Source organism: Lissotriton helveticus, chromosome 8, assembly GCF_964261635.1.
Source record: "Lissotriton helveticus chromosome 8, aLisHel1.1, whole genome shotgun sequence".
In the NCBI taxonomy this organism is placed as follows: domain Eukaryota; kingdom Metazoa; phylum Chordata; class Amphibia; order Caudata; family Salamandridae; genus Lissotriton; species Lissotriton helveticus.
In genome coordinates, this window is record NC_136069.1 from 36,505,292 (window position 1) to 36,530,397 (window position 25,106).

General features: G+C 46.5%; 1 protein-coding gene across 1 annotated transcript in view; it reads left to right on the plus strand.

The window, feature by feature from the left end:
• Positions 1 to 18,776: 18,776 nt before the first annotated feature.
• LOC144773691 (uncharacterized) overlaps positions 18,777 to 25,106 on the plus strand; it is a 134,748-nt gene continuing 128,418 nt past the window's right edge. Inside the window, 1 exon segment of the mRNA XM_078658840.1 lies at positions 18,777 to 21,492. Within this exon segment, the coding sequence (XP_078514966.1) occupies positions 19,951 to 21,492 (1,542 nt within the window). The 5' untranslated portion in view covers positions 18,777 to 19,950.

The window sequence follows — 25,106 nt, forward strand, 5'->3', positions numbered from 1 at the left end:
AATAAATCATGTCCTTTTAACATTCCACAGACCCGTGAGTAATCTAAGATCTGGCAACCTCTTCCAATCCAGTGTACCTAAAACAAGGAGAGTGCGATCAGGTGGACGCATGTTTTCCTACAATGCCTCCATCCTATGGAACTCCCTCCCGCCCAAGCTTAGATCCACAACAGATCACCTTACATTCAGGAAACAGCTAAAAACATGGTTATTTCAGAACCTGCAGTAAAAACTCTAGGTTTTGTCCGTTGCTGCGTAAGCGCTGGGATGGCTATGGGTAGCCATGCGCTCAACAAGAATTAATTAATAATAATAGCAAGATTAGAAGATTAATGAGAAACCAAAGGCACATGCTCAACCATTCAAACATGAAGGTCATGTTAGTTCATTCTAATGTGGACAGTAAAATAATAAAGTCTCATTTAGATGTTGCCGGACAAGGTACTCTGCCACAAATGTCCGCCAAGCTGACAGTCTGTTCACTCTGTTTAGAGTCGGGTGGAGGGGGCCATCATGATTTCACAGATTAAAAAAAAACATTTTAATGAATTTAAAACATTAACTGTCGGATACATCATGCAACTTGCATCAATGGTGCTGATACATTGTGATTAGACTATACCAACTTGTTTCCCTCCCACTAACCCCCACAGGAGGAACTCTGGTATGATAACATATTAGCAACATTTTGGTGCAGCTATAGGTATGTAAGAAGGCGGGATCACAGTATACAATGAACAGTTTGCAAAACAACACTTTTTGTGCCTCGAGTGGTTCTTAGGCCTCCCAGGATTACAGTGAATAACAGTGCATATGCCATGTATCTTTACTATTGGATATTCGACAATGTCACACCGAACCGGTGTACCCTCCCACATCTGTCTTCACGCCCTTAGATCATCTTCTAGCTTCTCGTCCCGCCTAACATGCCTCATTCTGACCTCTTCCGCAGTCGCCCATTTCTGCATGTCCCACAACCATTTCCCATGACTCGGTGGGTATGCATGCAGCCATTTAATAGCAATTTGTAGCTTGGCAAGCACTAGTCCCAAGCTAGGTTTTCTTTAGGCAGGAGCCGGGAGAAGGCCTAACAACGCTTCGCGGGGAGTACCTTCAAACTCCCATCCAGTAGCTCTCCCAATTATCCCACTCATCAAACCAGTGTATTGCATGCTAGAGGTTTGCTGCCCTATAATAGAATTCTAGATTGGGGTGTTCAATACACTCTCTTTCCCAGAGTTGTTTTAATATATGTAGTCCAATTCTTTTCCACTTCGTGGACCACAATAGATCCACCAGGAGGCTGTCCAGCTCTCGAAAGTACTGTCAGGGGATCTCATACAACAAACCCTGCATGACATTTAGGCAGCAAAGCAATATCACCATTTTGAATAGTGTAAGAGGAAGGTCCTTCCAAAGTTGACCGAAGTACGTACTCCTGTCAAGACCCTACCTATGGTCAAATCCAGGAATCTCTACCTCTCTGTGGTTATCCTAATACCCAAGTAGCAGGGCTCGAAAAATCATAAAAAATGCACTAGACCTGCAGGTCTAGTAACCTACAAAATCTCCTCGACCTAACTGAAATGCACTTGACCTCTGACTGAAAGCTGAGCAAATGTGACAAGTTAACAAGATTTAAAAGCATTTTTATTTCTCTTTTACTTAGTGAGCAATAAAGATGCCTTTAAATCTTGCTATCTTGTCACATTTCCTCTACTTTTAGAGGCAGAGGTCAAGTGTCAGTTTGTCTTCCTACTCGCCAGGAAGGGCGAGTAGGACCTAAAAATAGCTCGTCCTGAATTAATCTGACTCGCAAATGTGAGTGATCGAGTGAATGTTTCAAGCCTTGCAAGTTGTGGACTCCTTCCAGGCGCCACACCAGTGTAAGTTGCGGGAGCAGTACGGGGTCCATATCCGTTAGTGTCCCTAGCTGCATGAGTTGTGATTTCTGGACGTTCACCGAGAGGCCGGAGACCGACGCGAATTCAGACAGTGCTGTCTGCCGTATCGACAGTGCCTCTGCCGGGTCCCGCAGATACCCCCGGGCGTCATCGGAATAGACCGATATTATATGCACAGTTCTCCCCACCCTGATTCCCCATTGCATAAGCCTGTGTCATAGCAACATTGCGAGCGGTTCCATTGCCACCGCAAATGATAGCGGCAATAGAGGGCACCTTTGCATTGTTCCGGGCGTAGAGGGAAGGACTCTGGCACATAACCACCAGTTCGGCCTCTGGCGGTCGGTGCAGTATACTGTAGTATTATCTAAGCCATAAATTTGGGCCCAAACCCCATTTTCCTCATGACCTTCCATATGTATGCCCCCACTACCAAATCAAAGGCTCGTTCTATGTCGAGGAATGCAATCGCATATGGGCCATCTTGTATTTCAGTGGCCTGGAGGACGTTAAAGAGTCTTTGAAGCTTTAACATGGTGCTCCTCGTAGGGATGAACCCACATTGATCTTCATGTAGAAGTGTAGGTAGGTAGGGAAGCATTCGGGATGCCAACAGACCACTCAGTATTTTGGTATCCACATTAAGCATCGAGAGAGCTCTGTAAGTCTTCAACTCATCTTCTGGTTTGCCCGGTTTGAGCACTAACCCCGCAAGTGCTTCTCGCATAGTATCTGGGAGGCACCACACTTGGTAAGCCTCGCTGTATACCTGCAACAGCCTATCTACAATTAAGTCTGAAGATTTATGATAACATTTTGCAGGAAAGCCGTCACCTGCCGGCTTTTGATTTTTCAACGAGGCAAGAATCTCATCCTTAGTCAGGGCTGCCTTGAGTATAGTCCTATCTTCCGGCCTCAGACTAGTCCCGCTAAAAAGTACATCCCACTGGGGTCTGGCGTGGTCATTTCCAGTGCATACAAGTCAGTTAGTTGAGGTCACATCAGCTTATTTATACCCCCATGTGTTGTAAGTAATGTGCCCCCTGGGTCACTCAACGGCAGGATGGGAACTCTGGAGTCCTGCTGCCTCACCAATCTGACTAAGAGAGCCCCTGTCTTGTTCCCCCTCGGCATGTAGTCTCTGTCTGTGGACCATATAAGTGTATTTTTTCAGTTTGCGCCAGTCATTGAGTACGGCGCTACGCAAGCGTCACCACTCTTCTAGCCTGTAAGGTTGAGTCGAGAGCATCTTTTCTATCTGCAGTAATTTGGATTCATCTTGTTCCAGGTCACCTATCAATTGTTTCCGCACCCCATATGATGTATTCATACACACTCCCCAGAGTACCACTTTCACTGCTTCCCAGTCATGAGCCCCACTCGTAGAACTTCCCCAGCTTTTGTGGAAATAATGCCCTATTGCATTCTGGACCGTGGCCAAAACTGGCAGGTCTGCCAGTGCCTCCGCTCGTAATATTTTATTTATTTTCGGTATTTATAAAGCGTGACACTCATCCCAAGGGATATCACGGAGCTATGAACCAAGAGAGACTACTGAGGCATTGCTGGGGGGTTATGTTTTAGGGAAGGGTTATGTTTTAGGGAAAAGGTGGGTTTTCAGTTTTTGTCGAAACTGAAGATAGTTTGTGGTGTGTCTAAGGTCGGAAGGTAGGTCATTCCATCTTCTGGCTGCCAGGTAGGAAAAGGCGTGGCCACCTGTTCTGACTTTGTAAATACGCTTAGGTTTGGCCAGAGCTGATTGACTTGAACGTAGATTCCTGTTGGGAACGTAGAAGTCGATCCTCCCTTGGAGAATTGTGGGGCCAGTTTTGTGAAGAGCTCTGTGCGTGTGACTTAGTAGTTTAAAGGCAGCTCTCTGGCGCATCGGTAGCCAATGAAGTTTCTTTAGGCATTCCGATGCCGAGTCTCGCTTGCCTTTATTACAGACCAGTTTGGCCGCCTGGTTTTGCAAGACCTGAAGGCGGGAGAAGAGTTGTTCGTTCATCCCTTCGAATAATGCGTTGCCATAGTCCAGGCGGCTAACCAGTAGGGCTTGGGTGACTGAGCGTCTGCAATCCAGGGGAATATCTTTGAGAGAAGTTTGAGTATGGCAAAGCCCTTGCCCCAGAGTGATCGGACATGGTCCTTCATGGACAGGGCGTCGTCCATGATGATCCCCAAGTTTCTCGCGTGTTGTTTTGGAGTGGGGGCCAGTCCTAGTGTGGATGGCCAACATGTGGCGTCCCATATGAGTTTAGCTCCCCCGAACAGGAGAATCTCCGATTTACCGGCGTTTAATTTTAGGCAGTGGTTGTGCATCCATTGGGCCATCTCGGAGAGACAGTCGTGAAGCTTTTTCTTTGTTGTCTCAGGCCCTTCATCCATTGCCACCATCAGCTGTGTATCATCAGCATAAGAGCATATGCCAATGCCCCACTTCCTCCCAATGTCGGCCAGTGATGACATATAGACTTTGAAAAGAGTGGGGCTCAATGAGGCCCCCTGGGGGACCCCACAGCCGATGGTGTTGGGTTTTGAGTGGAACTGACCCATATGCACTGCCTGGGTACGATTGCTCAGGAAGGATCGAATCCAGTTCAGTGCTGTTGATTGCACTCCTTTACTCAGGAGTGTGTTTAGGAGGCAGTCGTGGGAAACCGTATCAAACGCCGCTGACAGGTCAAGCAGTATCAGCGCCACCGATCCCCCTTGATCAGTGGAGCATCTGACTCTGTCCGACACTGCCAGCAACGTTGCCTCGGTGCTATTGTTAGCTCTAAAGCCGGTTTGAGATGGATCCAGGAGAGAGTTATCTTCCAGATACCGGGTCAGTTGTATATTGACCGACTTCTCCAAGGCTTTGGAGAGATAGGGAAGCTGGGAGATAGGTCTGTAGTTCTCTGGATTAGAAATGTCGGATCCTGCTTTCTTCAAGAGGGGGGTCACGGAGGCGTGTTTCCAGGCCTCAGGGAAGGTAGCGGTGGTTAGCGACTTGTTGAAGAGTTGGGTGACAAGGGGGCAGAGCGTGGGAGCGATTTTGGAAAACACGAAGTGGGGGCAGGGGTCCGAGGAGGCTCCGGATTTGACTGTGCTCAGTAGCGCTAATACCTCCTCTTCAGAGAGTAGTTGAAAACCAGTTAGACGAGGTGTATTGCCTGAGTCTAATTGGTCGTTGCGTCTCTCTGATGTCATTATGTGCTCGCCAAGATTGTCCGGCTTGCTAGGGGTATTTAGGGGAGTAAAGGTAGAATATATTCTATTGATTTTATCGGAAAAGAAAGTGCTGATGCGCTCACACGCCTCGGTTGAGGGGGTGAGGGTTTGTGAGGTGCTGGATGGTTTGCTAAGCTCCTTCACTATTCTGAACAGCTCTTTTGCTGAGTTGCTGTTCTCATGAATGCGTTGAGTAAAATACGCTTTTTTTGCGTCTTTAATAGCCGAGATGTAATGTTTCCGTTTAGTAATATAGTTTGCTCTCGCTTCACTATCTTTCATCTGTCTCCATAGATGTTCATTTTTTTGGCATTCCTTTTTTAATTTCTTGAGGTGAGGGGTGTACCATTTCTCGTTTGTGGTTTTTTTCCTCGATTCCCGCATGGGAGCTAGTTTGTCTAGCGTTTGCCGGATTCCAGCATCTAATAAAGCGGCGTCTTTACAGACGGGAGAATCATCCGCAGGTGTGGTGGCTGTCTCAAGAAAATAGTTTTGAAAGTTTGATTCATTAATTAGCCTCCAGGCTCTGCTGGCCATGGGCGGGGTAGTTCTGGGCTTCAGAGGTTTACCGGGAAGTTTAAATGAGAAGGATACCATGGAGTGGTCGGACCAGGATAAAGGTAGGATTTCTTTAATATCGGTCGACTCAATGTTGGTGAATAGTAGGTCTAAGGTATGGCCAGCTGAATGTGTGGGGCCCACTATCCACTGCTTCAGTTGTAAAATTCCCATGTCGTATTCCAATTGGGAAGATCCAGGGGCATCCGCTTTTTCATTATGGATGTTGAAATCGCCGACTACCATATAGTTTTTGTTTTTCAGACAAAGTGGTAGCAGTTGGTTCAATAGTTTGGCGCTTAAGCTAGCTTGTTGCCCTGGGGGGTTATATATGACCGCTCCGGCTATAGTAGTAAGGCCTTCAAAAAGTACTTTGAAAGGTAGGGTCTGATGTTCGGTGTAGACAGTTGTAGGTTCGGCGAGGCACGTTAGGTGATCCCTAAAGATCACAGCGACTCCACCACCTTTTTTTTTGCCCGGTCTGTCTTGTGTAATAATTTTGTAATTAGGAGGAAGGGCATTTGCTAGGTCTGGAGCACTGGTTTCAGATAGGCAGGTTTCGGTAATAAAAACCAGGTCTGGGGCCTTTGATATCAGTAGATCCCAGATGTCCAGGGATCTGGCATTAAAATATAGACATTTCAGTGCCAGATGGTTTTGATTTTTCCCGATGATTGTGAGGTGGTCTGTTGGAATTTGACCCACGCTAGACCAACGGCAGGCGAGGCAGGAAATGGGTCCATAGGATGAGCCAGGGCTGGTTTGGGTGCACAGATGAGTTTTTGTATTCGTATTGACTTTGTTAATGGCTAGCAGCTCACTGCGCGAGTAGCGGATAGGTATGGGCAATGTTGGGGTAGAACCGATAGGGGGTGTAGCCCCTAGTCCCGGTCGGTCGCGGACGGGCGCAGAGGGGCTTGCCTTAGGCGCGCCTTTGGCGCGCAAACGTCGCGCCCGCTGCGCGACCGGAATATGCACATGGTTTATACCACTGCGGGGGGGGCGGATCGGCTTGGGGGGGGGCCTAAAAAGGGGGCGTGGCCTCTGCTCGTGGCGAGGGCGTGAAGGAGTAATGGAGTTTACCGTGCAGCGTCAGCTCCGCTGTGACTGACTGCTGGATCCAAGTGAGTGATTTAAAAGTACACAAGTAATCTGTGACAATCTGAGATTTTAAAATAACACAAGTAAATCTGTGACAATCAAATTTTAAAAGAAGTGCCTCGCTCCCGGCTTCCGCCTCAGGAGCACAACTCTGAGTTTTGCCTGGCGCCCAGAATCGGCGTCTTTTGTAGGAGTCGGCTTGGGGGCGTGGCCTAGAAAGGGGGCGTAGGCGCCATTGCGGCACCACTGGGCGCGGTACTTACTAAGCCAGGGAGAGCAAGAGGGGGTATGGTCAGAAAGATACCTCGCCAGATATGTCACCTTGCAAGTCAGAATTGCGAGGCCTGGAGTCGATAGATAATAGTCTAGTCTGCTATATGTTCCCGCTGCCAGTGTGTAGCAAGAGAATATTCTAGCAGTCTGGTGCCTTTCCCTCCATACATCTTTTAACCCTAAGTCTGGCATCAATGTCTGCAATCATGACATCATGTGGGGTTTTGTGTGTATTCTGGGAGGCTCTTGATCCAGCGCTGGGTCTAGTATACAATTACAGTCGCCTGCGAGCTATATCTCATTGGTTAGGTATGGAGTCGCTGCTGTTCCCAACTCAGTTAAGAACTGCAGGTAATCCGCATTTGGAGCATATACCAAAATTAGACAGAGATCTTGTCCATCTAGAACTCCAAACAAGATCACAGAACGGCGGTCAGTGTCCACTACATGGCCCCTGTGCTGAAATGGCACCCCGGGAGCCACCCAGATTAAGGTATCCCGTGCGTAACCGCGAGTACGATGTTGCATACAGCTGACCCCTCAATCGCTTACGCAGCGCTGGGAGACAGTTCCCCCTGACATGCGTTTCCTGTAGAAAGGCAAACAAGTTATGATATCTCTTAAGGTATGCATTCACTCTTTGACTTTTCCTGGGCTGTGCTAATCCCCTGACATTCCACGTCAGGAATTTAAATGTCTTATCTACCATTCTAGTTTATCTGCAGAAGCTGGTCTATATTTGAACAATGTTCCAGGTAGGGCCTCGTCACACCCTTACCCTTTCATCCTCCTAAGTTATCACCACCGTGTGTTGAAACAAGAAAAGAACTTCCCATACCCACAACTCCCCCCACCCTCTGGGTAGTACCACCAAGCCGGTCCGCCTCACAACAAGCAGCACTAAAAACTGCTGGTCCCACCCCATACCCAACTCTCGCTACCCTGCCGCAGCCAAACGACTCCTGGTCCCTACATGTGAAAGCTGTGCACCTCAAAACAGTGTTATCTAGATGAAATTCTCGCCCAAGCCCCTCTGCTTACTAGAAAGTACATACACATTTTGGAATTGAAGTCTGTGGGGGCCCAGATCCAGATAGAACCTCCCTCCCCGGTTCCACAACAGCAGAAGCATACAAACGGATTCTGCAAGTCCAGGATGTAGTAAAGGAAGTTTAATTAGTAGGGGCCTTGCAGGAGTTCCTGTCTGTGCCACCACCCATCACAGTCTCTGGTCTGTAGAAATGACCATATTTTGTCAGGAGAAAATCATGGATGGCCGTCGTCTGTGCTGTCAGAGTAGTACTCAGGGCCATCCTGTCTATCTAAATGAATTTTTGGAGTTGCCAGCTGGGCATTTATTTCACGCAGTGTTCCATCAGAGCAAACTTCTCTGCGTCCCTGTCCAGTTTGCGACCCAAGCCGTACAGTTTTCGCTGCTCGCCGTCTCTGTCGTGATGATCTGCATTCAGTCATTAAGGTATGTGGCCTTCATCTCCCCGAAGACGGAAAAGGGGGCCCCAGGCGGGTGTCCACCGAGTCTGAAGCTTCAGCCGCTGAGCAGAAGAAATGCACCTTTCCCTGATGTAGGACCCGGAGCTTTGCCGGGAACATCAAACTTATTGTGTAGATTATGGTTGCGGAGCCTTCCTTTGAATGCTGGAAAAGTTTGCCACAGCTCTTGGACCTTCAAGGTGTTATCCGGGAACACAGAGATCGGGGGTACCCTTCACTCGCATGCGCTGCAGTAATGCGTCCCTATCTCTGTACTAAACATCCGGGTGATAATGGCCCTTGGCGGCGCACCAGGACGGGGGCCTGCTCCAGCGCCCTATGTGTTTGTTCCACTGTGAAGAATGTTGATGATGTCTGTGGGTGCTTGATCTTTTTGATCCACTCCCCGAGGACCAGCTCCGCCGACTGCTCTTCTGCCTTTTCAGGAAATCCCACAAAGCGCAGGTTGTTCCTCTGAGACCAGCCCTCTGCATCTTTGACTCGGACTTCCAGGCGGTTGGTAAATACCATTTTGCGAAGAGTCACCACCTCTGACTGCTGGCCCGCCACGTCTCCCTCTGCAGTGGTCACTCAGTCCGCCACCCCTGCAGGTCCTCCCAGAGCAAGGTGACATCGATGGCCACAGAGTCTATTTTAGCAACTAGCTTCGTGCGTGTGCTCTGGGTGGCTGCCATGAGGTCAGATAATGTGGGCTCCTTTGGTGGGACTGTCACAGTTGAGTGCTCGACAGAGTCAGTATGCACCTCACCAGCGCTTCCCGCCGGTGCAACGACCTGGGTATCATTGTCAATTTTGTTGAATTGTGTAGTCTTGGTGGTCTTATCTTTTCCCATGGTGGCCCTGTTGTTGGCCAAGTTCAGGGCCCATCTGGGTACTGTCAAATTCACCCTTCATGCACAATTCCAATTACTGACCCACAGTACTCTGCCAGAAGGATGTTGTCTTCAGGTTCACAGATAGCGTCAAGCAAGGGTAGAGTCTTTTCCACTCGTCCACTGAGGCCCAATGCAGCTCGGTCCAGTGGCGGTCAGTGTTAGTACACCCCCATCCCAGGCTATGTACACCGCCTCATGCTTGCCTCCAAGCATCTCCACAGTCCTCAGGTGCTCTGGCAATGGAAAGCCGCATGGGTCTGCCAAGTGTGTTAAGGGGTGGCAGGCAACCACAGTCAGGCCGGGGCCGCCACAGCGCAACCACCACGATGCCAGAGCCCCGTTAGCTCATACAGCGCACTGTAGACTGAAGGCTCTGCTCTCTGCTTCCCAAACAGCGAGGGGCACCGTACTCAGACCCAGGGAGCATCTAACTGCCCCCAAATGAGCTGCCGCCTCACTATATCAGCAGCCACACCCCACCAGGCTCGCGCTTTCAAGGGCTCCCCGGGATCGGCACCGGGACTCCCAGCCCCCACCGCCTACCTTCTGCCTCGCAGTTCGCTCTCTGGGACCTCCGACCAGACTGCAGGTTGCATTTCCAGCATGCAACCTACAGCGTTTGCCCAAGGATCAGGTAGTCCGCCACAGCTTCCTAGTGCTGGGCTGTCATCTCATGCCTGCCCGGCGCTGCTGCAGCATAAACCCCTCAGTTCTGAGCAGGGGGCCTCCTCCCGATCAACTGTCGGGCCAGTGGGCCACTCAAGACGATTAGGAATAGCCGCGGCCGGCTTCCATCAGTCTTCGTAGCAGTGTTGCCGGGCAATGCACACCCCTCTTGTCTCCGACAGCCCCGTCGTGGGCCCGCAGACTTCACACCTGTAGACCTCACCACCATAGTCTTGTCTACTCAGGTGCCTCCAAACTATCAAAAACAATAAGGAGCACAGAGGGAAAAATACGGACATAGGTCGCCCTCCACTCATAAAGTCATTTATACACCAAAGACCTAGTCCCCAAAAGGCACTATTTTAAGGTCCTGTACCACACGTTGCACCAAAATTACAACTAGCTCCCCTCTTTAAAGTCTATGGGGTAGGGGGTACATCAGAACCGTGCCAATTATTAAAATCAACCACAGTCCCTTAATTCAACAGTTGTGAAACATAAAACACACACCCTTTTGTGCCTATGTGAAAAAATGTGCGTGAAAGCGAGATGGCACCTCACGGGCGCACCACCATCGGGGAACCTGGCAGGTACTCACCAGGGTTGCCCTGTTCTCATCATCGGTGCCATCAAGCCATAAAAATGAAAAGTGTCCTAACAAAACTTACAGGTGTTTGTGAAACAGTGCAGTAGAAACACAGTGTATTACACAGACAATACACGGTGATATAACACAACATAAAAGTTAAATTACAAACAACACGAATATGCCAATTTTATTCTGTTCTTTTCGTGCTGATTGTGGAATACGCATGCGCAGGCTCCCGCGCATGCGCAGTTTCAAGAAGAAGCCGAGATAAAACAGGAAGATGCCCCCGTGATAAGGTAAGTGTTTTTAAACTTCTTTTTGGTCTTTTAAACAATGTAATATTGCGGGCGGGAGGCGGGTGGCCAACTTCCGTTCCGCCCCCGAGTGTGCGGAAATTTGCCCCATTTTTCCGCCTTCTTTGCGGAAGGCGGAAAGGGCACATTTCTGCACATTCCGTGGGCGGAACGGAAATGTCCGCCCACCCTTAAATACCAGTTGGGATATTGTCTGTTTATTCTCAAGCTACGTGTCACGCAGGGCTCCAAAGTGCATATCTTCACGGAGCCAAAGGCTGCATTGGCCTATGCGAAGAAATTTGACCAGGCACAATGCTCTTCTCAATCCTGCTCCCAGGCTGTTGTCGACAGCAACCTGAGTGATAATGACTGACTCCTGCCTCTGCTATTGTGTCTTTGCAATCTGTGCTTTCTGGTGTAATGCTGCCTTCCATAGCTGAGTTCCACTCTGTCCCAGTTACTGCATGTGTTCCCTTCTCTCCACTGTTGCGCTCCTGCTCGTTGTCCATTGGGCCCTGGGGCTCGCTATGGTCGTGGGGCTACTCACCGCTCCTGCAGTACTGGCCTTCTCCTTACCTCCTCTCTCCCATGACCTCCGCTAGCTTCCATTTCTGGTTTCTACACTGCACTTCCCATTTCCTCTGCTCAAGGTCCCCATTGCACATCTGTCCATATCCGTCATTCACCCACCTGCCACTGCGAAATGACGGACACTACTCTCTGGTCTTGGAAAGTCCGCAATCTCACTAACCACCGCAAGGGCCGCCTGGTACATGCCCACCTTATCAGGTATAAGGTTGACCTTTGTTTTCTTCAAGAGACCCATCTGCTGCCCGCCACCTCCTCCAAGCTTCTCTCTAGACATTGGGGTGAAATCCACTTCTATTCCAACTATTCTCACGGGGTATCCCAGACCTCCAGGGGTGCTTTGTCATCCTGCGCTGCACTCTCCTGGCCCAACCACTGATCCTCGCGATGCTATATGCTCCTAATTCCGATGACCCTGAATTCTTCGCACTGGTTAGGCAGCACATTTCTTCTCCGGGTCTAGCCGCGCTCCTTTTGGGGGTGGGGGGTGGGGGGGGGGGTGCGATTTCAACATTACACTATCAGCCACTCTTGACATGCTCTCCACCCGCGCGCAACCTCTCTTCTGCCTTCTGCACTCCATACTCACTGATAACTCACTGTTCGAAGCGTGGCGGCACACCTGCCCCGTGGCACTCAAGGGCACATGCGTGACAGGCTCCTGGGGCTGCTGGTCCCGCTCTTGATCACTACGACGGATGCCTTTACGTGGCTTACCTCGGTGGAACACATGGCGCGCACCCTTTCCGACCACGCTCCCGATCGCCTCTGTGTGCAACTCCCTCACTTCCCACGGCGCATGTTCTCTTGGCAGCTGCTCCCAATGCGCTCCGGGATTCGGTATTTTGTGACGAGATTCAAACGCAATCACAAACTACTTTGACCTCAATGTAGGCTCTGACGACCCCTCTTCCACGGCCTGGGAGGGTTTTAAGGTAGGGATCCGAGGTGAATGCATCTCCAAGCAATTCAGTGTGCTATGCTCTATTCATGGCACTCTTGACAGGATGGAGGGGGAGATTAAGGCTTTGGACTTGCATTCTCTTGATCCTAACCCTGACACTTTTGCGAAGCTCCGGGATAAACTCACTGATTTCAATGATGAAGCCAATAGGGAGTTCTCCTTCTTAGGTGGAGAGGCGAAGGCTCGCCGCTTCAGTGAGGGGGATTGTCCTGGCAAGATCTGGCCAATCTCTTACGACAGCCCCACGCAGCCTCTTATATTACTGCGCTCCAGGACGGACATCCGGACAGAACTACCTCTCCCGAGGAAGTAGTGGCTCAATTTACCGCATTTTATTCCCAACTCTATACAGCTGTGTCCCCCGGTTCTGACAGCTTGCCAGTGTCCTTTTATAAGGCTTTTGCGGCCTTTCTGGTCCGCACCTCGCTGCTATGTACAACAAATCATTTGAGTGCGGCCAATTCCCTCCCTCCCTCGCTCCGCGAGGCCTTGCTAAAGCTTCTCCTGACTATTATCGTCCTCTGTCTCTCATTAATACTGATAACAAGATCTTTGTCAAATTGCTGGCCTCCCGCCTTCTCCCTCTCATACCGCTAATTGCTCTCCCGGACCAGTCTGGCTTCATCCCCGGCCACGCTACGTCACATAATCGCCAGACCATTTTTTCTGTCCTTCATCAAATCAATCCCGCACTTCTGGCTGTGGCGGCCCTTTTGGACGCCACCAAAGCTTTAGATACTCTAGAGTGGCACTTTCTTTTTTACATACTCCCTCGCTTAGGCTTTAGCCCGTTTTTTCTGCGCAAAGTTCAGCTTCTCTACACCCATCCCACAGCCCGCCTTTGGATCAATGGTCAGATCACTGAGCCTAATCCCATCGCTAGGGGCACAAGACAGGGGTGCCCGCTTTCACCCATGTTATTCATTATCGCCATGGAACCCCTTGCTGCCGGGCTCAGACAATACCACACCCAGAGGGGTCCCAGCTTCGCTCCTCGAGCTCTGGTTGTCTCCATGTATGCAGGCGACGTCACACTCTATGTCTGCAATCCCCTGGAGAATCTCAGACCTATGGTCAGCGAGGTGGTACGTTTCGGGATCCTATCTGTATCCAGGTTAACTGGAGCAAGTCCATTCTTTTACCCCTCACAGACGCCACTGTCCCCTTCACTCCTGATTACCCATTTGCATTGGAGTCGGGACCTACTAGATACCTAGGCATTTGGGTCAGCAGGGATGTGGACGAACTCTGGAAGGCCAATTTCAGCCACGCAGTGGACTGGCTGGAGTCTAAGATCCAACTCTGGCGACGACTGCCCCTGTCTCCGGCGGGGCGCATAGCCATCGCCAAGATGGTGGTGCTCCCGTAGTTTTTGTATTTATCCATCTCCCTCACAGCTCACTTTTTTCGCAGACTCCACTCACTTATAATCAGCATTGTCTCGGCCGGTCGGCAACCTTGATTCACATATAATATACTCACTCTTCCTTTGTCACGTGGCAGACTGGGAGCCCCGGATTTCAAACTATACGCCCTCAGCGCCCAAGCCAGCTCCCTTCACTTCTGGCTACACTCGACGGCTTGTAACATGGGTAAGGGAACCCCTCTTTTATACTTAAAGCCAGGGAATACAGAGGAAAACATCAATACAACAAAATAGAATTCCCTCATGGCCTAAATAATTTTTCATCTTGTGACATAGTTCATATACTTTTCAAAAAGCCCTTCAAAGCATAGCAAATAAAACACTTTCTATATTTGTATTTTCAGTATTTTATTGATTTTTTGTATTATATCAAAATACTTTTTTCTACGTTTTTTATATATTTTTCTTTTTAAATTCATTAAACTCCTTTGGTTCTTTCCTATAAACATTAAAATACACAACATCAAATAAATATTTTTCAAGTTATATATACACATCAAAGAAACCACCCTTCAATGCCACACATCTCTACACACTCACATACTACTCATACATACACTTACACACACTTCACTTCTCATCCAGAACAATCTCTTTTTTCTGTGACTGAGGTAACACAGATTGTAATGTCAATTTCCACGCCAGGTCGACGCGCGTTTCGGTGGGCTTGTACCACCTTCCTCAGGACCAACAGAGAAAAGTTTGCTTCTTTTTTGTGTGGACACAGGGTATCCCCCAAAGATAATAGTGATGCACCAATGTGTTATCAATTGCTGCGCAACCACTTTGTTCACTTTTCAGTCCTATTAACAAGATAGATATTATAAACTTGTTATGCGATGCTTCCTTTTCTCTTATTTAGGACATTCACAAACACAGTCTTTGTTAGAGATTTCTTATTTCAATCAGCAGACTTGACTTTTTGTTAATTTCTTCAAATTATTCGTAATAGAGTGATCTTTTGTCCTTTACTATATTTTGTACTCGTTTGGAGATGTTTTTCAATAAACCATCCTCCTCATTTGTTCATGTTTGTAAGCTTAGTCCATCAGTCACACGCCGTGAAAACACCCGACGGCTTTCCAACCGCTCTTGGTGGTGGAGGCTGATCTTGCTGTTCCCTGGCCGCTCCTGACCACTCTTTTTGCCCAAGCGATACCCCCACACGGCGAGATCGACACAGTGGAGACTTTGCGTTGGGCCTTGGATGGGCTCCGGAGATATTCTGGCTTTAGCATGCTCTCTGCAAATGCCATGCCCATTGCACATAACCCGACATGCCCCCCTCTACAGACGGCCGGAATGGTCAAATGTGCGACCCGCTTGGGACTCTCCACGGTGTCAGACCTCTACCCTAGCAACACTTTCTTTTCTCTCACACCAGAGTCCGTCCCCATGGAGACTCTGCTTTATTATCAATTCAGAGCTCTCTGCAGGGAGCTTCATCCCACGTTTCCTCAGCCCCCCCCCCCCGATGGCTGTCCTCAACTTTATCTACACATCCCCCTTCCCCACAAGCAGGTAATCAAGAATTACGCCCTCGCGCTTGCGGACTCTTCCATCTCCACTGACCAGGCTTGTGCGGCATGGAGTGAAGACCTTTGGGGCGATCTCTCTCAGGAGGTCTGCTGTACTTCTGCAATCAGACCAAACGCTTATCCCTAAACTACCGCCTGCGCCTTATGCATTTTAAATACTTACATAGACTATACCGCTCTCCCGCTGAGCTGCACAAAATGGGTCTCACCCCCCAGCGACAGATGTGTGCGATGCTCTGCTCCTGCGGCAGACTTCTCCCACCTCTCCTGGCTGTGCCCCAAGGTCTCAGCATACTGGTGCGATGTGTGCGTCGCTATCACTGACATTACCTCTATGCCTGTCACACCGGACCCACTGCTTTGTCTCCTAGGCTTTGTGAAATTCTGCAAGACGCTACTCGTCGGCCGACTGCAATGCTTCTCGTTTTCGCACGGCGCAGGGTCTCCATATGCTAGGGTCGAAGATCTGTGCCCTAGGTTAGCGCTTGGCTCGAGGACGCTTTGCGCTGTCAGACACTTCTGTCCGAATTCTGGGACTTCCAATTCAATTTTATTTATTATGTTTTGGCTCTCAGCAGAGGGCCACATAAAATATACAGAAATACAAACAATACAATACATATACAAACAATGTCTGCCCTAAAGATACCAAGATTAAATACAAACTGACATACACACCAGAACTGTAGAAAATTGGCAAGTCAAAAAGCATCTCCATGGATTATTAATAAATAGCTAAAAAGCCTTTAAAAAAATTAAAAATGTGGAAGCAGAACATTTCATTGGGGGGACGATAAAGTGCATGAAGAAAGTCATTCAAAGTAACAATGCCGAGACGGAGACAAATGACTTTTATCCATCTAGAGCGCAATTTACATAGCGCCGGGCAGATCAGTAAAACATGCATACAGTCCTGAATATTCAAATTACATAGATTACACAAAGAGGTGGAACCATACCATTTAGATAGCAAGAGATTTAGGGGTATTAAGTCGTAGCGTAGCAGGAACCAAAATCTACGAATACCGTGTGGAAGGGACCATCGCACATAAGGTTGTGGATGCTTCATCAGATAGGTGTCAAAAAGGATATCTACATTCCTTTTTCCACGAATTAACTTTTTATCCGATTGAAAGCAAAGGTCCCAAGAGGCTGCTTTTAAAACAAGTTTTAACTGTAGAGGGGAATACACAAAAAGAGTAGTTTCATCTAATTTTAAAAGAGTTACGGCTTTTCTAAAATTACGAACAAGTTGAGAAAACTCCTTGAAATTACCCAATAATTCACTTTTAAGGAGAGCTCTCAATGTCCCAACTTCCGCTCTTGCAAGACAGGCCACCCATCTTACTAGGGCACATAGTCCCTGTACCCAACTGCTCCTTAGACCAAAGTCGAGCCTGCAGGCGGCCAGAGAGCAGGCAGTATTTAGGGAAGAGAGAGATCTTAAGAGTTTCCCCTCAATCTTATGGGACTTAGTGCCTGTCTCTTATCTCCAGCGCAAAGGCGCCCTGCCCTTTGCGACCTCTCCCACGCTCCCCGCCCGCCCGCCGTGGCTGCCGAAGTTGGCTCGTGAGGTGCTGCTTCCCCACCCACACACTCTTCAGGTCCCTTCCGTCTTCTTCCATCTCACCTCAGCATTTCTCTTTCTGTGTAATGCAATGGGCTTCCTATATATGATGGTTCATATAATATATGTAACAAATGTAGTCCTCCTCTTCGATTGCGGACCTTCTGCCTGCATACACTGTAACTTGAAGTGCCATTCATTCTCAATAAAGGTTTTTGACAAATTAAAAAACTAAACATTTTGCCCTCTCTGCTTGGAGCACGGAGTTCGGTAAAACTCCGCCAACCACTGGTGTGGCTGAGAATATCAGCGCACGCTCAAGAAAATGAAGGATACTGTGTCCCTTTCGGGGAGACAAAAGGGTTGCCTGGCGTGTGGTCACCATTGAGACGCTCTGGCTATGCCTCCGGACTGCAGTTGGCTTCCACTTTACCCCGTAACCTGCTCACTTTCTCTTCCTCCTTGTGGGCGCTGCCTGGATGAAGCACCACCAGAGTAGAGGAGTCACTCCATAACCCGCACCATGTCAACTGCGAAGGAGGAACACAGTACCGGCCGACACCCGTCCCCTACTCTGCTTCACCCTGCTCTGGGTGTAGGGTAGCTTGCTGGGCATCACTGCACTCGGGTGTCGCACAGAAAGAAAGAAATCCCAGCGGCTCATACAGACTGCTACACTCACCGGTCAAAAACAACTAGGACTGGGAAGGAGCTGAACTGCTGCCATTCCCTTAGAGTGCTATGCGAGCACTGCTGCACATGCACTGATGTCAGGCGTGTGTTTGGTGCCAATGAAGTACCTGATGCTGCACGTGCACCGGTGCCAGGCATTTGTTCAGTCCAGTACAAGCAAGTACTTGATAGTGCACGTGCTCCTGGTGCCATTCATGTACACTACTTTCATTCACATAGTGCAAGCCGAGAACTTGATGGTGCACCTGCACCACATTGCTGCACACGTACTTATTGCAGTGCAACAGTACACGATCCTGCAGGTGCACCCTGTGCTGGAGCTGGACATATCCTTCTTTGGTCCAGTTTGCACTCGGTACCATATACAAACTCGGCGAATTCCACTGAGATTTTAGATAACTGTGCAGATTAGAGCTCCGCAAGTTCCGCCCACCCCTACTGATAACCTTGTTTATACAAAGCTTTTGAAAATGTGGCTATTTGTTCAATAAAACCTTAACCTCTGGCCGCAGCTTCCTCTCCTTTTGCACCAGAAAACTGTAATTGGTATTGCCGTGCTCCTCAAATAACTGAACTAAGTAAATAAATGTCTTAGAAGCTTTCTTATTTAGCCCGATACATGCTGTGGATATTACCATTAATGATAGATGTCTTTATGTCAGCGTCAATTCATGATGTAATCATTGGATTACACTTCCAGGTTTTTGTTTTAATCCATGTTGTCAGCAGAGTCATGTTTGCCACTTTTACCTATGTTTGTTGTCATGTATTTGGTCTTTGGATTGCAGATTTCTCAGTGTCCATTATAATTTGTGATGTGAACATTGTTAATGAATGACTAACAAGGCGCTCTGGTTACAAGGTTGCAAGTGTTTTGGTTCATACATGAATAACATACTATGGTCATTAGATTATGTTTATACCACTTCTATGCTAATGTACAATTGTGTACCTGGCTTTTGTTACTTAATTTCCATATAAGAAAACAAATAGATTTTTTAAATTCTGATATTTGTTTTTTTGGGCTCATGAAATGCTAATGCTTAGATATTATTTTTGTCCTTTTACTGAAAGACATCAAGAATAAAAGCAATAGTCAGAGGAATATCATGGACACCAGGAATTGCAATTCAACTTTTGAGACACTAACCACCTGAAAAGTACGGAACAGTTTTCAGAGATTTATTTCCACTAAAGAAGCTCTACAATTGTTACCGCTGTGCGATCCTTAGACACACAGCCTTTTTCTGTGCTGAATTGGTAGCAGACCCCAGTAGAATGATGAATGGGACATAGTACCTCAGTACAAAGGAGTAAAATAGTATCTCTTGAGTATGTCTACATATTAACATTACAAGGAACTCTAATCAATCAAGTGACCTACAAAGGAGAAAGTCCACAGAAATGTTTAGAATGTAATAAATCTTTCCAGGCTAAAGTAGCTTGAATAACAACAGAAAATGTATACATTTACACTGGACACCAGCCACGGACACATCTACTTATTGCTGTCTTCTGGGTAACAGGCAACTCTAGCAACACATCAGAATATCCCCTAGTGAGAGGCTAGCACGAGCATTGCCATGTAAATAAACACTGAATAGGAGAACAGAAATGGCTATCTTCTAACAAATCAAATGTGCCAGCTAATGCCATAATATTGACTTTATACCACCGGGAAAGGAAATAGGGGAGAGTTAGAATGCAGAAATTATGCCTCCACAGTGTTAACTTAGCTGAGCATCTGTACACAGTGGGACTATAAGTAGAAATTATTTACTTAATGTGTCATGGCAAAGAGAAAGGTGCACTTCATTGAAGTACACAGCTTTGCAGTTGTAATATTAGTACCAATAATTTAGAATGTAGAGAGGTTATTTTTCATTTATATGTGTTAGTAAAATGTACCTAACTTGAAAGTACTAACCTGGACAGACACAGGAGAAGCTACATGCATTTACTCAGTGTCTCTACAATTTTATTACAACTATGTAATTATTTAAACATAATGTGTTCAAATGGGGGAGGTGCACAAATGCACTAAATGTAACAGAGATTTCTATATAAATACCCATCTGGAAAAACATCAAGGAGACCCATCTGGAAACACATCAAGGAGATGTCAGCATATTAAGACAAAATAAATCGGCAGTGTTTACCAAGACTTTTATTAGAAAAAGCCATTTGATGGCAGGCAAACAAAACCATACTGAAAAAAAACATTTCAATGTCTCAAAGGTAAAGGCTGTATCACAAATGGCTCTCATTGGACAAATGTCAGGCTACACTGAACCAAGACCTTATAAATGCACTGAATGTGGCCAGATGTTCATTACAAAGGCACAGCTGCTGATAGATCAACAAACTCATACTGATGAGAAACCATGTGAATGCTCTGAATGCAAAAAGATTTTCAGTCAAAAAGATGGACTAGTAATACCTCACACAAATCACACTGGAAAGAAACCATATAAATGTTCTAAATGTGCCAAGACTTTCAAGCAAAAGAGTAAATCGTCATCACATGAGAGAATTCTCATGGGGGAAAAACGATATAGATGTTCTGAGTGTAATAAGGCTTTCGCACAAAAGAGTGATTTAACAGTTCATGAGAGAATTCACACTGGCGAGAAACCATATAAATGTTCTGAATGTCAAAAAGCTTTTACCATAAGAGGTAATCTAACCCTTCACCAGAGAACACACACTGGCGAGAAACCATATAAATGTTTCGAATGTCAAAAATCTTTTACTGGAATAGGTGGACTAACCAGTCACCAGAAAACTCACACCGGTGAGAAATCATATAAATGTTCTGAATGTGAGAAGGCTTTCAGTACAAAGGCCCAGCTGATAATACATCAGAGAGTTCACACTGGGATAAAACCTTATGGATGTTCTGAATGTGAGAAGGCTTTCACTACAAAAGGACAGTTAAAAATACATCACTTGTCTCACACGGGAGAGAAACCGTATAAGTGTACTGACTGTGACAAGGCTTTCAAAGAAAAATATATATTGTCATTACACCAGAGAATTCACAAGGGAGAGAAACCTTATAAATGCTCTGAATGTGGCAAGGCTTTCATTCTGAAGGCTGAACTATTAGTGCACCAGAGATATCACACTGGAGAGAAACCCTACAAATGTTCTGAATGTGACAAGTCATACATTGATAAGAAAAGGCTGACCATACATCAGAGAACTCACACTGGTGTGAAACCTTATAAATGTTCTGAATGTGATATGGCTTTCAAGCTAAATGCAAATCTTTACGTACATCGAAGAATCCACACAGGGGAGACACCATATAAATGTACCGAATGTGACAAGGCTTTCAAGCGAAAGAGTCATCTTTCAGTTCATCAGAAAATCCACACAGGGGAGAAACCATATAAATGTACCGAATGTGACAAGACTTTCAAGCGAAAGAGTCACCTTTCAGTTCATCAGAAAATCCACACAGGGGAGAAACCATATAAATGTTCTGAATGTGACAAGGCTTTTATTACAAAGAGAACACTGATGATACATCAGAGGATTCACACTGGAGAGAAACCATATAAATGTTCTGAATGTGACAAAGCTTTTATTACAAAGAGAAAAGTGATGATACATCAGAGGATTCACAGTGGAGAGAAACCATATAAATGCTCTGTATGTTATAAAGCTTTCAATCAAAAAGGTAATCTGTCGAGTCATCTGAGAAGCCACACACCTTCACTACCTGTGTAGATCCAGTGACAAATAAGATTATTTACAAAAGAGAAACCAAGTACAGCTACGTTCTTTCTTCACTTCTCTGCATTCGGGGCTGCTTTTACTCAGGGCCCCAGGCAAGGTTGCTTGGTACTGTTGCGAGGTTTAAGCAACACATTATAATAAGCTTTTTAGTCCCTACGTGAAATATTGTTGAATGCGACCCTGCGGCCCTGCGAGGGCATTGTTTTACTTATTGATGATTTTTTATTACAGGGTGGGTAACACTCCAGTAGCTGCAAGGGGGAGAGGGGTGGGACGCATACCTAAATAAAAACCTGGTAAATGACAACTTATGCACCTGCTGCAGCCATTCTTAAGGATTTTAGGCAACAATTCCATTGCACCCTGGTGGAAACTATGAAAGCGGACAATTGACAAGTCTAAATTGTTTTCTATGATCGCATGCTTCCTCTGGAGGAGCGGTGTGGTGTTCTGTTGATATGGCAATGTTCATTTTTCATTTTGCTAAAAATACCCAATCGTGTTTCGCATCCAGACATTCAAAGTCAATTACGCATGCCCCCATTCCTGTTTTTTTCTGTAACCGTGTGAAAATTAGACAATATTTGAAGTGATTATGTTTTGCAGAGATGACGTTCGGCAACCACTTGCTTGCTTTATTTTCAATTTGGGTTATATGTGAGTGTCTATTACAGACATTTTGTAGAGAAATGTTGTGTTTTTTTACATGCAACAGCCATACAAAAAGTTTCTTTAAGCTCAAATTAGTACCTCACATATGAGAAATGTCTGTGTCACAGAGATTATTTGGAGTTAATATTAGTGAGATGCTGCTGTGTTACTGTATTAAAAACACACATCCCCTATCCCTAAATGTTACATGTGAACATAATTTGAATTTGGACCAGTGTGCCTGTGCACTGTCTCTGACATGGCCAACGAGAACATGAAAGAGCTGAAACTGGATCATGAATTTAAAACTGTTCCTAACAGGGGCCCCCAAAATATGCTTGGCCCAGGGCCCCCAAAAACCTTAAGATATCCCTCGGGCCATCTGTGAACATGATGGTCATAGTTACCATGTGAGGTTCTTTTTTCTTAGAACAGAAGATAAAAAAAGAAAAAAACATGAGCAGATGTAAACGGACTCATAAAAATTGAGAAAATAGATCCAGGGAAAACAACCTGGGTAAGTTGAGAAATCTCTGTGGGCGGAACTGTACAGTAAAGTAAAGAAAACTCAGTCAGTCCCTAGTGTTAATGTAACAAAACACCCCATAAGTATCCAGGTCACATCACTATGGCACTGGCCTGCCCATTAGGCAATCTGTCTAAAATACATGGGAATAAAGACAGTTAGTAATGCTTGTGAAAGATTTTGTAAACTTTGCATTGCGAAATGTAGGGGTTACCAAATATTAGGGAATAATTGATTATGTTTAGCAATGAAATTGTAATTGATGTTGAAAAAATGGGACCTAATGAGATGTATTATGATATATGTTTTTATAGATGTGACAAATCAGGGAACGAGTCCTGAAGAAGGTGCAAGATTAAAAGAGGCACCGAAACGCCGCGTCGACAGTTTGTTCCTATAAATCTATTGTTCTACAATTATGATGCTTTAATATGTTTGTGGATAACATTGCTGTATAAGCAATTTTTAACCTAAAGGAAAATTCTTTTAGAGAGTGTTAAAAAATTCTTTTTGCAAAAAGTGAATGTATATTTCTTGTTGCTTTTTATAACAGAATTGTGGTACTATGAATTTTAAACTTTACAAATAAATGAATGACAATTTTTAATTAAGTTTACTTGTGTATATGTAGTTTTTCATGATACTGTTGGGTCTGATATATTTAGTTGGAAATTTGGTAACCCAGACAACACTGCAAATCTCTTTCACTAAGGTGAACGTCCCGGTTGGGATCTGCACACCATCCATAAGGTATAAAATCAGGAGAAGGAGCTCTGTTTTTGTATCATAGTTACCATGTGTGCTGGCACGGCTAGGCCCATCATGGAAAATACATTTCCATTTCTCTTTGCATTACAAGTGTGCTCACGCCCCATTTCCTTAACATGAAAAATTACCTTACTGAAAGAGTATCATGCTGCAGAAACAAACAAAACATCTAGAAATATATTTCATCCATTCATCTCTAGGTAAATTAAGATGGCCAAATTCTGAATTGGCCGAAATTCACAAAATTGGGAGCTGGTTGAACCCACAAAGCATTTTTCAAATGCGAGCTTGTGGTTTGTGGGTTTGTGCGATGCATAGTGGGCAGTCAGGCATTTCTTTTAATGAGCACTACACTACACCAACATGTAAGAGAAATTAGTAGTAGTCAGAAGCACCACACATGATTGCAACAACCTCCTTTTCCGTTGACTGCCTAGTGTCAAAATAGCAAATATTCTCTCTTTATGTCAACAAGAATGGTACAACAACATGAGTAGCATAACAAAGCCTACATTTTAATCAAATGCATGTATTTTTAAAACATATTATTCATTCACATGGGAGGTAATAATGCCTGTCTCCTATGTTATTTACCACAAAACTCATGAAAAATATGTTGAATGAACTTGGGAACTCCTGCAGTGGGTAACAGAATGTAAATAATGTCATCCTAGCACAGTGGCCTGGAATCCTGAAGTCTATTATGTGGTAATGATGGAACACAATACTGCCTGGCTTCCTTGATTTTGAAATGCACTCCTGGCATTTTTATCAACAGTTGACATTAATGATGACAATCACTTCGGTGGAGCTGCTGGGGGTTGACAGTGATGTGTGGGTTTCAGAGCTGCCTCACTCATGGTACCCTCGAGATAGAGAGGGTCAGCCTGAATCACGCTGTGTGCTTTTGTCCTCCATTCGCCATTATTTTAGCTTTTAATGAGACATTGACCTTGACTTTTACCACAGATCTCCCGAGGCGTCTCCGGGAGCAACGCACCATTTTAGCCTGCACAGACCTTAAGGTCGACGAACTTTGTGTATCCTGGTCACGCATCGGATATTGCGCACTGTAATACTTTTAGCTGCCCCCTCACCTGCACGCGCCCCAGAGCGCCTCCCGCTGATAGTCCCCTCCTTGCCGGTCTGGTTTTCGGAGCAGGGACGGGCGAGTCCACCATCTTGGGCGGCTCTGGGGTCAGCGCTGCAGTCTTTTGGCCCCTCCCCCCCTGGAAAGCATTTCAGGCGCCTGGTGGATCCCGCGCCTACCTTGACTTTTACCACAGATCTCCAGAGGCGTCTCCGGGAGCAACGCACCATTTTAGCCTGCACAGACCTTAAGGTCGACAAACTTTGTGTATCCTGGTCGCGCATCGGATATTGCGCACTGTAATACTTTTAGCTGCCCCCTCACCTGCACGCGCCCCAGAGCGCCTCCCGCTGATCGTCCCCTCCTTGCCGGTCTGGTTTTCGGAGCAGGGACGGGCGAGTCCACCATCTTGGGCGGCTCTGGGGTCAGCGCTGCAGTCTTTTGGCCCCTCCCCCCCTGGCAAGCATTTCAGGCGCCCGGCGGATCCCGCGCCTACCTTGACTTTTACCACAGATCTCCCGAGGCGTCTCCGGGAGCAACGCACCATTTTAGCCTGCGCAGACC